Here is a 14,540-nt window from a genome sequence, read left to right as displayed (position 1 = left end):
CTCTCTGTCTCAAAAATAAATAAACGTTAAAAAAAAAAAAACAATACTACAATCCTCCATTTTAACACCATCCTTTTCATTTTGTACTGCATACTGCATTTGCCCTTGGCCCCATTTGGGTGCCAACACAGTAGCTGTCTCTTGAACATCTTTCATGAAAACGTCATCTATTTATGAGACTACTCTTAGGTCTGCTGAGCTCTTTCAGGGCAAGTGCTTTCTCCTTTTTCAACAGACATCTTCCTGTTTCACTTTGTAATCTTTTAGCCATGTGTTGCTGAGAAGCATACCAGTTCACAGGCTGTGGGCTGGTCATGCTGATGAACTTTCCACATTTCTGTCTTCTAGCTAACCATTTTTTGTATTAATCAGTTATAGACACATGAACCCTCTTCTCCCTTCCTTCCCCACAAAAACAACTACCCACCTAAACTAGAAATGATTCATTAAGTCCTCTCTTGCCACCAGATGGAGTAAACTCCTGTTAGGATAAATGAATTGTTAATTCTCAACGAATTAGAACACTAACAGTTAACATAAAATTACATAATCTTTCGTTGATTCAGAAAATGTGTCAGAAAGCCACAGTGCCATTGGGCTTCATCTTTAATATTAGTTTTTACCGTGTGGCTCTGAAGAAAATATTTCTGTATTGGGGCCTTCCATTGGTAGTTCACTGTGAAAAGCAACAATCTTAGATTCTGTGTGTATTGAGTTCACTGACCCTATTTGAGGTGAATTAATCTTATGACCTTACTCATGACCTTTATCTTAAGAAATGATTTGACGTCTGAAACTAATGTAACGTGTCAACTAAAAAAAAAGGAAGAAAGAAAAATAAGCAAATGATTTGTCCCTGAGTCACCACTACTGTTAACTATGAGCAAGGAATATTAGAGTTTCTGAAAATTACAGTCAAGTTAATGGAGTATTTTTCACTTTGGGATTATTTTTTAAGTATCTAATACTCTAAAGAATCCCAAAATAAATTGAAAAAAAAAAATCCTCTTGAAAAATGCAGAAATGTAAAGTCTTCATTCATTGTCCTTTTTTTATTTGAGTTTCGTGGGAATCCAGATTTTTCTGTGTAAAGCAAAGCTTTATATGATGGGATAGGGCAGAGGTTAGATCTCAGTGGCATTGGGAAAAGTAACTGCATTTGACGCAATATTACTCTACTTCTTGAAAGCAGATGCCTTTTTTTTTTCTTTAATGTTGAATGTGTTCCACAATTAAAGATTTGGCTGTACTGGTTCAGCTTTTTGTAGCTAGTAGTTCACAAAACCTATTAGCCGAGCTTGGGTAAGCAATGATACTACATCAGGAGACTTTTGTCTAATCAGAGTCAGCATTTTGACAGGCTCCTGAAAGGGTTAGAAAAAGTCTTCAAATTCAAATGTATCGTTTCTTTTATACAATTTACTTGAGGTAAAACATTTTGCTAGTTTGTTGAATACTGGTTAGTTGTCATAAAAAAATCCATAGTAAAAATCTTATTTTATTTTTTTATTGGGGAATCTAGGAATCTGACTGCAATAATAAGTCATTTGAGAATCAAGGTAATCTGGAATCCAAACTACATTTATCTCAGTATTCAAGAAAAGTCACACTTCTAAAAAACAAGGTAAAACAAACATCTAATTTTTTTAAATTTCAGAAGCAGTATATGTTTATTACCAAAAAATGAGAAATATCAACAGAATTGAAAATGCGTATATTTTAATTTACAGGAGAAATGTTTACTCTCAGTCCTTCTAGGGCCATGTTTATGCCTGACTGTAGGTGGTAAAGTTGTTGAAGAAACCCTTATCTTCTGCACTATAAACCTCTTGTTCTCATGTGCTTCTACAGCGTTACTCATGATGACTGAGTAATAGCCATTGGATGAGTGTAGCCAACCCTCTATGTTTGTCATTTAACTGAACATTTTTTGCGGTAGCAGACAAGACTGCAACCAAGAACTTGTGGATAAATATTTACGTGCCGTTCTTGATTATTTCATAGGGATGAATTCCGTGGAGTGGTATTGCTAGTCTAAAGGCACCAGAATTAGAGCTTTGATATATGTTGCCAAAAGACCTTCTAGAAACTGTATATCCGAGAAGCCAGGTTATTTTTTTTATCAAGATACATAAATATTTGCATGACTGCAAAGGGAAAGCTCATAAGCTAAAACATATTTTACGTATGAAGTGTTCTACCCATTAATATGAAAAATGCTAATTTCTAACTCAAAAATGTACAAGGGACATATATAGTACAAAAGAAAAAGTATAAATGGTTGGTTAACACATAAAAGCATGTTCAACCTCATTAGTAATCAAATAATGCAAATTAAAATAATGAAACATAATTTCTTACCGCTCAGATTTTCAAAAAATATTTTTAGTTGTACTCATTTTTATGAGACTATAGCGAGACAAATAAACATATTAATTGTGTATAAATTGCTCTGCCGTTTCAGGAAAGCAATTTGAATGAGTTTAAATAATTCAACCCAATTTAAATAATTCAAGTTCCAATTCTAGAACTTGTCTAAGGAAATCATGAGAGTTTAAGTACATGAACACTTGGGGCACCTGGGTGGCTCGTTGGTGAAGCGACCGACTCTTGATTTCGACTCAGGTCATGATCTCATCGTTTGTGACTTTGAGCCTCAAGTCGGGCTCTGTATTGACAGCATGGAGCCTGATTGGGATATTCTCTCTCTCTCCCCCTCTCCCCCTCTCCCCCTCTCTCTCCCCCCTCTATCTCCCCCCTCTCTCTCCCCCCTCTCTCTCCCCCCTCTCTCTCCCCTCTCTCTCCCCCCTCTCTCCCCCCTCTCTTCCCCTCTCTCTCCCCCCCTCTCTCTCCCCCCTCTCTCCCCCCCTCTCTCTCCCCCCTCTCTCTCCCCCCTCTCTCTCCCCCCTCTCTCCCCCCTCTCTCCCCCCTCTCTCTCCCTCCCTCTCCCTCCCTCCCTCTCCCTCCCTCCCTCTCCCTCCCTCCCTCTCCCTCCCTCCCTCTCCCTCCCTCTCCCTCCCTCCCTCTCTCTCCCTCCCTCTCTCTCCCTCCCTCCCTCTCTCTCCCTCCCTCCCTCTCTCTCTCTCCCTCCCTCCCTCTCTCTCCCTCCTCCCTCTCTCTCTCTCCCTCCCTCCCTCTCTCTCTCTCCCTCCCTCTCTCTCTCTCTCTCCCTCTCTCTCTCTCTCTCCCTCCCTCCCTCCCTCCCTCTCTCTCTCTCTCTCCCTCCCTCTCTCTCTCTCTCTCTCCCTCCCTCTCTCTCCCTCTCTCTCTCTCTCTCTCTCCCTCCCTCTCTCTCTCTCTCTCCCTCTCTCTCTCTCTCTCCTTCTCTCTCTCTCTCTCTCTCTCCCTCTCTCTCTCTCTCTCTCTCCCTCTCTCCCTCTCTCCCTCTCTCTCTCTCTCTCCCTCTCTCCCTCTCTCCCTCTCTCTCTCTCTCTCCCTCTCCCTCTCCCTCTCTCTCTCTCTCTCTCCCTCTCTCTCTCTCTCTCTCTCTCTCTCTCACAGCCTCTCCCCTGCTTGTGCTGTCTGTCTCTCTCTCTCAAAACAAATAAACATTAAAAAAAAGTACATGAACACTTAGCCTGCATTAGTTACAATAGTGAAAAATTGAAAATTGCCTATCTAAAAATAAGGGGGTGAATTATTAAATACATTACTGGTTTTAGCTCTTAGGTGGTAGGAATAAGTGAATTTTTTTCTGTTGTTTTCCCCTGTTTTTCCACAGTGAACATATTATTTTTCTAATAGCATAAACACTTTTTAAAAATTTCAGTAAATGGTCTGCATATCGATTTGAAAGAAGATCCCCCATCTCCTACTATACAAATATAAATCCTAGATATATTAAATATATAAATGTGGAATATGTAAATATAAGATTATTTTGGGGGGCTCCTGGGTGTCTCAGTTGGTTAAACGTCTGACTTAAGCTCAGGTCATGATCTCATAGTTTGTGGGTTTAAGCCCTGTGTCAGGCTCTGTGCTGACAACTCAGAGCCTGGAGCCTGCTTTGGATTCTGTGTCTCCCTCTCTCTGCCCCTCCCTTGCTCATGTTCTGTCGCTCTTTCTCACTCAAAAAAAATAAACATTAAAAAAAGATTATTTTTAAATCTTTGAGTGCAAAAGCCTTTTTCAAACATCCTGTCTCAGAAAGGTATCCATGTTTGTTTTTGTTTTAAGTTTATTTTATTTTGAGAGAGAAAGAGAGAACAAATAGGGGAGGGTCAGGGGGTTGCCAGAGAGGATCCAAAGTAGGCTCTGTGCTGGTAGCAGAGACCCTAATGTGGGGCTCGAACTCACAAACTGAGGTGACCTGAGCTGAAGTTGGACTTTTAACTAACTAAGCCTTCCAGGCACCTCCATTTTATTTTTGAGTAAAGAGAAAAAACATGGAACGTATGTATGACACGGTATTTTTGTTTAAATATTCACAAATACTCAGGCACACTGTGTTATGTTTACATAATCACAGTAGAAAGTCGGAAAGATACCAAAATTATTTATAGCGACAGGACTGGAAATGTAGAAAGTAGTTTCGCAAAAGAAGTTATGTCTGGACATTAAGCCATCTTTTTATTATTATTCTTGCTCTCAGAAGTTGTCAGGGGTCTGTCACTCCTGTTTTAGTGAAACTCCCCAGAATTTTCCCCCTTGCTCCCCAATATCCATCTTTAATATCTAAAATAAAACCTTTTTTTTTTTTTTTTTTTTTTTAAACATTTATTCCTTTTTGAGAGAGACAGAGTGTGAGCGGGGAAGGGGCAAAGCAAGAAGACACAGAATACAAAGCAGGCTCCAGGCTCTGAGCTGTCAACACAGAACCCGACTCGGGACTTGAACTCACAAATCGTGAGATCATGGCCTGAGCCGAAGTCAGACACTTAACCAACTGAGCCACCCAGGCACCCCAAACCTTTTTTTTTCTTAACCTCAAACCTCTCAGAACATTTCTATCTGTTACATAAGTTATATTATTCTCTTTGCCATTTAGTTTCAAAATCTTAGGGTTATCCTTTTTCTTTCTGCCAGCTCGATCCTTCTGCAGGAGATAAAGAAAAACCACCACACATCTGTACCTATCCAAGTTCTAATCTTTCTTTCTTTGTCTTGTTTCTTGCTCTCTCCCTTTTCCCCTCACCAGCACCCCAAGACAAGATTTCATCTTTCATGTGTGAACTTTTCCATTCTTCATACCTCCTCTGGTAGTTGCATCATTCTGAAAGCCTTGTTTTATCTTCCTCACTCTTTACTATCCTAAACAACAACAAAATGTTGATGGCTCCATGTTTCCCACAGGATAAAAATCAACCCTTGGATAGAAAAAGCTAAATGTCATTAGTGATGTGTTTGAACAACTTATTCAAAGCAAAATTCACTTCTACATGTAAAAAAGAAAACTATCCAATATACATTACTAAGTAGAATCGAAATATATTAAGTGAACATTTTTACACATTGCTTATCAGTTATTTTTCTGTTCTACTGTTCTAGTAGAACAGTATCTAGTATCTACAGATACTAGTTCAAAGTTATTTAAAGGTAGTTGCCTGAACAGAACAGTATTAAAAGGAGCATTTATTCTTCAGATTCCCGGGCTGTATAAATCTAGTTCTGTGGACAATCTTTCTGCGACCAGGATCAAGCCTCTAGTTCCAGCTCGAGCCAGTGGGCTCAGCAAGAAGCCATCAAACATCCAGAAGAGAAATCATCATAATGCTGAGAACAGGCCAGGATTGCAGATAAAAATCAATGAGCTCTGGAAAAATTTTGGATTTAAAAAGTGAGTTGCCGTGTTACTTCTTCTAAGATAGGATAAGTTATTGTTTTTTGTAACTTCAATTACTTTCTCCCATTTCTTTCTATTTTCATATGAGTCAGTTTTGTTTTCTAGTACCCTATAAGAATTATTTTTCTCTATTCTCTTTAGCTCTTTTTAAGTACATTTAATTTTAGTGTCTATGCCTTCTTGTGAAAAGGTGCCAGACTGAAAATCCTGAGTTCCTGGTCTGGCTTTGGGGTCTTTTGTTGAAGCAGATTACTTTTTCTGGCCTAAGTGTCTCAGCTTTGTTCTGTTGTCACTCAGGATTGTGATGAGAGTAGGGTTGTTCTAGACACGGGGGTGGGAAAATAATGCTGCATCACACTTCTTGATTTAAAGCAATTTGTTTCCCTAGATCATCACATCTAAAGTGGGGAGAATCATCCAGTGTTTATGATGAATGTGCCAGATTTCTAATGTAGGGGGCAGACACTATTTTAATAGAATTGATCTTCTGTATATGTATGTTTTTTGAGCCATAGTACTTCCTTCTGTTAGACTACAAAATTAGCCTTGGAGTAGCTGTGATTTATAATTAACTTATTCTCTTGTTCTTCTCAATAAAGCAAATGTGCTAAGAATAGAGGGAGGGAAACTTACATGGGTGGGGGGATTAAATCTTATCTAATAGAAATGTTGTCACAATCAGATGAAATGGATGGTATGTGGGGACTCACTTTAAATAAGCAAGTGCCAGACAACTGTTTTTTTATTTTGCATTGTGTAAAGTCTAGGATTATACCATATCGCAGCAGTTCTCAAACATTTGCTTCCAGGCACCCTTTACACCCTTAAAAATTACTAAGGGCCCCATAATACTTTGGTTTACGTGATTATACCTGTCAGCACTTAACTATCGTAGAAATTAAAATGGACATTTTAAAATATTTATCTTTAACAGTGACAAGCCCATACTAAAATCAATAGTATATTATTACATAAAATAAGTATGGTTTTTTTGCAAATCTTTACTGTGGTTTAACAGGATTGAACTGGATTCTTATGTCTGCTTCTGTGTTAGATCTGTTATGGTAGATTGTTTTGGTTGAAGTATAGGAATAAAATCTGGCTCCATACATATTTTTGGCTGGGAAACATAATTTAATAGACTTTTTGTTTAGTTGTAAATTTTATACTTTGACATGATACCAAAATTCAACAAGTGATGGTTTCTTAAAGGTTGCAGTGTAGAGTCTGAAACTTGTCAGCCAACTTTGCATATTGTTACATTAACATCCATTGGTCCAGATTGCACCTTGAGTGCCTCTTTTATTCATGCATGAAGTGGTCATTTAGGAAATGTTGTCTTACTGAGTTATCTTCCAAATGTTGACACATTTCATTTTACAATATAAAGAAATCACAATCTTATCAGCAAAGTCTTTAAGAATTAGGAAGTTTTCCAAAATCTTAACTTTCTCTTGAAAGTTTAAATTTTATCCTTGGCAACAAATACTGTTAGTCGATTACCTAAATTTGAATAACCCTAATAGTGTCACACGTGCTTTTTTTCCTGGAGATAACCATCATCATCCTTCAGTACCAACAAAAGTGCCTCCTTGGTTTCCCATTTTCTCACACTAAGAGGTTGAAGGTTGAGATTTAATAAAATTAATGATTTTTACTGCTTTTTTAAGAACATTCTTAAGTGAGACTGGCTTTTTTTAACTACAAGTGCATGGAGCTGGAGAATACAAATACTGCTTGTATTTCTCGTGTAGTTTGGGGCCGCTGTCTTGACTCGTGCTAAGTTGCCAGTAGCTTCTACGTCAGTTCAGCTTTTGGATGAACACATGTCAGCACGGTGGAAAAGGCAGATAAAGTGTAAATATTATTATGAAATAGTTTTGATCTTGTAAACCCCCTGAAACGGTCTTGAGAATTTTTAGGAGACCATGGGCCCTATTTCGAGAACTGCTACTAAAGAGAAATTGAGGGTGCAGAAGCATTCCTAAGTGTGTTCCTAATAGGATGTTTATAGACCTAGAGATTTTCAGCCCAAAAAAAGAAAAAAAAAAAAAAAGGTTGTGAGGAGGCAGGAGTAAAAGATAGGGCTTAAACCTTATTCATGCTTCACTTATGTTGGTTCTTAGCCAGACTGGAGAAGGGTGCTAAGAAGGAGAAAGGAACTAAAGGTTCTTTATTGGAATCATTCTTTCCTAGCTAGTACATATTTAGTAGTGGCCTTGCACCTGCTTTAAAAGGTAATTTAGGAAGCAGGAAGGGGGAACTGAGAAGCAAAACTCACATTTTATTGGGATACTCAGAGACAAATTAGAAGGTCTTGTCTTCATATATCTCTTTTGTCTAGGTAGACTATTCTCTAATAACTAGTACCCTAAAAACCCCAAATTCATTTTCTTGTATTTTACAGAGATTTTGAAAAGCTTCCTTCTTGTAAGAAGCCAGATCCCCTGTCGCCAGTCAAAGACAACATCCAACTAACTCCAGAAGCAGAAGAGGATATATTTAACAAATCTGAATGCATGCGTGTTCAGAGAGCAATATTCCAATAAATGCAGGCAGCTGGGAGGCTATTGCCTGCAAGACAATCTCTATCAATTTGAAGTGCTGTTTGGGAATGAGGCAGTTACCAGACTGAAAGATTTATGCATAGATGTAATGCCATTTTTTAAATAGAGTACATTTTGTATATTAACTGTAACTATTTCTTTGTTCAGCTTTTTATATTTTGTAAGAAGCTAAAATAGAGAAATAATTTTATCTTTGACAGTTTTTGGAAGTTTTGATGTTTTGGGGCAAGGCCCCTGGAATTTAGAAAAATCTACTCTGAAGGTTTCTGTCATGTTGTCAAATGTAAGGATAGTAAATGAAAAGCCACAATTCTGTAATCATTTTAGCCTGGAGGGAATCACTGTATTTCCTCTCAGGGTTGAATTGGAAATAAAGTTTCTGGAATGGGAGGGGTAGCTGGAAAGGTTAAAGTGTGAGCTGAAAATCCCTTAACTAGAGTCTTAGGTATGGTGTAAGACACTAAAGCATTAGGGTCTGTGAAGAGTACACTCTACAGGGGTGGTCAGGTGTCGCAGACTATGAGTCTGGAGTTCTCTTGTCCAGAAAGAGAGTGGACGCAGAATTGAATACGAGAGGCTAATGTCCAGGAGGAGACAAGAGCCCGGAACAGGGGTTTCGTCTCCATATTTATTGAGCTCATAAGGTATTACCCATGTGGTGAACGTGAGTAAAACAAGACCTTATACGTGTGAACATGGAGAAAACAATCAGACCGTAATCATTAACTTGTATGTGTAAGAATCAAAAGGTCTAGGGGGCAAGTGGAGTTTGTGATCAAGGTATATTGGCTCCAGATGGAAAGCAATTTCCTGCAGGTGATAGAACAAGTTACTTGTGATCCCATTACAGTATGTCACTAGCTAACCTTGGGTGCTTTCGCCCAGTGGTGGCGGCTTTACCCTAAGCTGTTTTTCTAACCCATTTATGTAAGTAGAACCTATTTCCCCACAGTCAGGTACCTAGAAAAAACCAGCCATGCAGGTGAATAGCTGAAGGAAGGAAAAATCTGGCAGGGGGCAGAGGGTTTACCTGAGATACAGAGGGTAAAGGAAAGAGATCCAAATTATTTTAATTTTTAAATAAGATGTGATAGAGGACTCTTGGATAAAGAGTCAGAATGGAAAAAAAAAAAAAAGTTGTAAGAAACACCATAAAAATTTTTAAAAACCAACAATCTGGAAAAAAAACAAAAACAAATTTGAACTCTATGAATGTTTCCTGTTATAGAACAAATTAAGAATGTGAGTCAAACATTGTCTACAAATGTTTATCTCCTTGCCCATTTAAAATGCCACTTAAATGACAGAAAAGGAGTAAAACAGTTTAAATCCATAAAGGTTAACCGAGGAAGAGACATCAGGCAAGGAAATAGATGGATAAGTGGTGAGTGATTTAGCAAAGAAATGATCAATTCTGCAGTGGTAGAAGCCAACAAGAGGCAGACTTCAGATGGGCTCAGCAATTGGCAATGCAGCTTCCTTCAAAACCAGGAGCTGGAGGTAAATCTGAAAATGGAGCTGGCTGAAAACATTCAAAACTGGTATAGGGAGGGTGGGGAGATGGCAGCCATGCCATGGATTATCAGCCTCCAAATCCCCACATAACCAAGTGGATATCAAAATCAAACACTTAGGAACAGCATTACGACACAGGTGATGGAGTTTCCTTAAATCCCAAGATATAAGTGGGTGAAGACAAGCTCCCAACAGCAAGACCACAGGATGGAGAATCAGGAAGGCAACAGGGAGTCTACTGGAGCTGAGAACAGAATTTCAGAATAACCATTAAAACATAGTAGGTCATGTTGGACCCGGGAAAGCCTTTCCCACTCCCGTGGTAAGTGCTCGGGGCCTGCGTGACCTCTGAGGGAACTAATGCTGACTGGTCCACGTGAACTGTTGCAATTTAGCTGCCGACTTGGCCAAGGCTCCTTCTGGGACAGGGTCCCCCATGGAAGAAAACTGGTGAGAGGAAGCCCAAAATCGAGCAGGACAAACAACAGAAGCAAAGGAGAGAGAGATGGTTGAAATAGTGGGAGGAGCAAGGGTGACCAAGAAATCTCCGCAGAATACCTGTTTTTGAACACTTAGAAACATTTGATGTTCAAGAAGCTCCCATGAACTGTGCCTCCTTCTCAAAGAAAACTAATTTTACTTGAAACCACGAGAAAGCTTTTGGATCCATCTCTTATGATAATTTAAAAAGCAGAATAACATCTTTATAGATATTGAAAATCTACCAAAAAAAAGTCCACAGAGCAGATGAAAAACAGTCCGTTTGAAAAATGTAAAAATTAAGAAAAAGGAATATAGATATGAAGGAAATTTAGAATTGGAAAAATTTAAGGTAAACCCCGAAAAGCATTAGAAATGGACATTTCAGAAGTGAAAACTAAACCAGAAGTAATACAAGATAACAGATACAAGATGGGAAGTAAAAATCTGGACAAAATGGAAAGAAAAAAAAAAAGAAAGATTAGGAAGCAACAAATATTGAAGATAGGGACAGAAGGTGCAATATACAGGTAATAGTCTGTATACAATAGAAATACAATACAATAGAAAAAAATGTAATTTCAGAAAACTCTCCTAATAAAAAAAAAAAATTTGAAACTTTTTAAAGGGCACTCTCATACCCAAGATTATTGATCCAAAACGTGCAACACCAAGACCTAAGTAACAAAGTTACTTAAAAAGAAATCCTTGGGGTAAGCAAAAACAGATTTTTCCACAATTACTTTTTACTTGAAGAAAATGAAGTAACATTTTGAACATACTCCAGGCAAGAATTTGGGGAATAGTATTCCCTTAAGTTATTCCTAAAGAACCTATCAGAAAATGAGCTCCTTTACAAAACCAAAATAACTAGAGAAATAGCATCATAAAAACTAGTGGGCATTTAATATAGCAGCCTGTATATATAGAAATTGGAGTTAAGGGGCCCCTAATTCTCAGTTGGTTAAGCATCCGACTTCAGCTCTGGTCATGATCTTCCAGTTAGTGGGTTGGAGCACCACATCCGGCTCTGTGCTGACAGCTCAGCCTGGAGGCTGCTTCAGATTCTGTGTCTCCCTCTCTTTCTTGCTACCTCCCCTCCCCGTCCTCCCCCCCCCCCCCACCGCCACTCATGCTCTCTCAAAAATAAAACATTAAAAAAAATTTTGTATTTTAATTGGAGTTACAAGCAAGACAGTGTGATGTGCAACGGCTTCATGTCCAGATGATAGTAAAACTAAAAAAGAGGAAAGCAGATGCAGAAACATTTGGCTTAGCTCATGGTATCTGATAGTGTTGTTAGTTTAGACTCTTGGGTGTATAATGTGGACATTTATGGGATATTTAAAAAAAAAAAAATTCAATGTTTGTTTATTTTTGAGAGAGAGAGTGTGAGTAGGGAAGGGGCAGAGAGAGAGGGAGACAGAATTCAAAGCAGGCTCCAGGCTCTGAGCTGTCAGCACAGCCTGATGTGGGGCTCAAACCCATGAACCATAAGACCATGACCTGGGCTGGTCAGGCACCCAACTGACTGAGCCACCCAAGAGCCCCTTTAATCCCTATAGTTATAAATTTGAGTTGGAAGTAGTGATAGAAACTTAAAAATATGTGTATGTATACACTCATTATATGCATATATGCTGCATGTATACATGCTGAAGAGACCTAGGAAAAATTAACTAATCTAGTACTAATAAGCATTGCTCAGCTTACAGGCTTTTTTTTTTTTAGACAAGTCTTTATTTTTTTTAATGTTTATGTTTAACAAGTCTTTCTAAAAAATTTTTAATGTTTATTTTAAACAAATTAATTTTTTTTCTTTTTTTTAATTTTTTTTTAAGGTTTATTCATTTCTCAGAGACAGAGGGTGAGTGGGGGAGGGGCAGAGAGAGAGGGAGACAGAATCTGAAACAGGCTTCAGGCTCTGAGCTGTCAGCACAGATCCCGATGCAGGGCTTGAATTCATGGACTACAGGACCCATGACCTGAGCTGAAGTCAGATACCCAACTGACTGAGCCACCCAGGTGCCCCTATTTATTTGTTTGTTTGTTTATTTATTTATTTATTTATTTATTATGTCTATTTGGGGAGAGAGAGTGTGTGAGTGGGCAGGGACAAAGAGAAAGAGGGAGAGAGAGAGAGAATCCCAAGCAAGCTCCTTGCTGTCAGCACAGAGCCTGATGAGCAATTCAATCTCACAAACAGATCATAACCTGAACCGAAATCAAGAGTCGGATGCTTAACCCACTGGGCCACCCAGGTGCCCCACTCAACTTTAAGTCTTAAAATACTATTTTTTATCAAAGGAAACCAGAACATCTAGGGGGTGGGGGGGGGATTACCTGGCAGAAAATATATAAGAAAGCCCTGGAATATCTTATTAACCGAAGCTAAGACAGGAGCCAACTTGAAGAAGCCCAAATATGGTTAAAGTTGATCTTGAAAAAAGGGTAATAATTGCAACTTACTGAAATGCATCAGAAACAGATTAAAGACAAATGATCACCTTCAGAGTGATAGGGTATCCAACTCATGATCTTGAAAACAGGGAAATAAAGGAGAAACATCAATCATTTTCTTCTTTCCTCTGAACCGCACCACTGTGTAACCAAACAGATGAAGGAGGGAAAGAAAACTTTTTAGTGTTCCAATAATGAAAAAGAAGTGAGATCATAATCACCATTTTGCAGCCCCTGGTGGATTAATGGATTTACACGTTGAGCGTCAGCTGCAGTTAAAACCCCAAGAGACAGCTGGACACATCATACCTCTTAGTGAAAGAACTCAGCATCCTCTTACAGTCTTGCCAAGGGATGGGAGGGGAGTCTGATCATGCCTCTAGGTGCAGCTGCCAAAATGTAGGAACAAGGAGGACAGAGGAACGTGTGGAACTGTATCTTAAGTGTGCAGTTAGCACAGTCCAGAATGGGAAGCCACAGATTTAATACGCTGGGATTTTCAACAGGCGAGCTAAGGAAAGGGATAAGGAGGGGAAGTCCATATTTTTTTGAAAGCTGGATAAAAACTGAAATAGACTGTTTAGGGATGCACACTGTTGATAAAGCAATAAAGATACAAGGCAGTGATAACTAAAATTCAGGCGAGTGGTTACTCCAGGGAGGAGGAGGGCACTGATGTTAGGAAAAAGCACACGGAGGGGATTCTGGGAGTGGCTGGCAGTTTTATAATAACTTAAGCTATTTAGCTCTTTTGTGTAGTTTTCTGTTTTATGATATTTTTTAAATAGTAATTCGTCATATTGAAGATGTAATTGATTGCAAAGGGGCACCATTATTTTATTTTTACTATTGAAAGAAGAAAATCTGTGATACTGACACCACCAACTTTAAGACACACTATTTTCAAAAATGTTACAATGTGCACCTTAGAATAGATGAAATGCAGCACTTAGACATCGCAGGTCTTGTCCCTCATACACAAAATCCAGCAGCTATCCTCACTTCCCAACGACTTGAAGTTTACTCTGGACAGTCAGCACCAGACAGCTGCTGAACTTTAAGGACCAAGAGCATAGTGGAGGGACAGGTGGGGTGTTGCTGTTGGCAAGAAGGAATGATGAGAGATAAGCTGACAGTGTGATCCCCAGTCCCATCTCTCTGCTCAGCCTCCCATTCTCACTTTTGCTGCTGGGATCTCGGTTATACTGTGTCACACTTTCAAAATTGTCCCATACTCTTAATGCTGTTATATCTACCTTCTACTCTGTTTTCTGTTTTCAGTTTAGGTCATTTCTACAGATCCATTTTCAAGTTTACCAGTTCTTTACTTGGCTCTTTATTGCTGTGTTTTTGGTTTTTATTTCTAGCGTTTCTATTTTACTGTTTTAGTGTGTTTAGTCTTTATTTTTAAGAGAGAGACAGAGTGTGAGCAGAGAAAGGGCAGAGAGAAGAGGGAAACACAGAATCTGAAGCAGGCTCTGAGCTGTCAGCACAAAGCCCGACGCAGGGCTCGAACCCACGAAAGTGAGCTTATGACCTGAGCTGAAGTCAGATGCTCAACTGACTGAGCCACCTAGGCGCCTCTCTATTTTACTCTTATAGTGTCCCCCATCTGTTCATGCCTATTACCTACTTTTCCTGCTAGAACACAGTCACCATAGTTATTATAAATTATTTGTCTGATATTTCCAACATCTGGCTCATCTCTGAGTCTGGTTCTGTATCTTGTGTGTTTG

The 14,540-nt window shown here is 38.9% G+C and overlaps 1 protein-coding gene across 1 annotated transcript in view; it reads left to right on the top strand.

Moving 5' to 3' along the window:
- EXO1 (exonuclease 1) overlaps positions 1-8,546 on the top strand; it is a 38,808-nt gene extending 30,262 nt beyond the window's left edge. The window contains exons 13-15 of the mRNA XM_078441336.2: positions 1,523-1,624; positions 5,583-5,776; positions 8,190-8,546. Of these exons, the coding sequence (XP_078297462.2) occupies positions 1,523-1,624; positions 5,583-5,776; positions 8,190-8,331 (438 nt within the window). The 3' untranslated portion in view covers positions 8,332-8,546. The remainder of the gene's footprint in view (positions 1-1,522; positions 1,625-5,582; positions 5,777-8,189) is intronic.
- The last annotated feature ends 5,994 nt before the right edge of the window (positions 8,547-14,540 follow it).

Source organism: Panthera onca, chromosome F1 (assembly GCF_046562875.1).
Source record: "Panthera onca isolate mPanOnc1 chromosome F1, mPanOnc1 haplotype 2, whole genome shotgun sequence".
NCBI classification, from domain to species: Eukaryota; Metazoa; Chordata; class Mammalia; order Carnivora; family Felidae; genus Panthera; species Panthera onca.
Note: the sequence above shows the minus strand (reverse complement) of the source record. Positions and strands in the feature narration are given on the sequence as shown.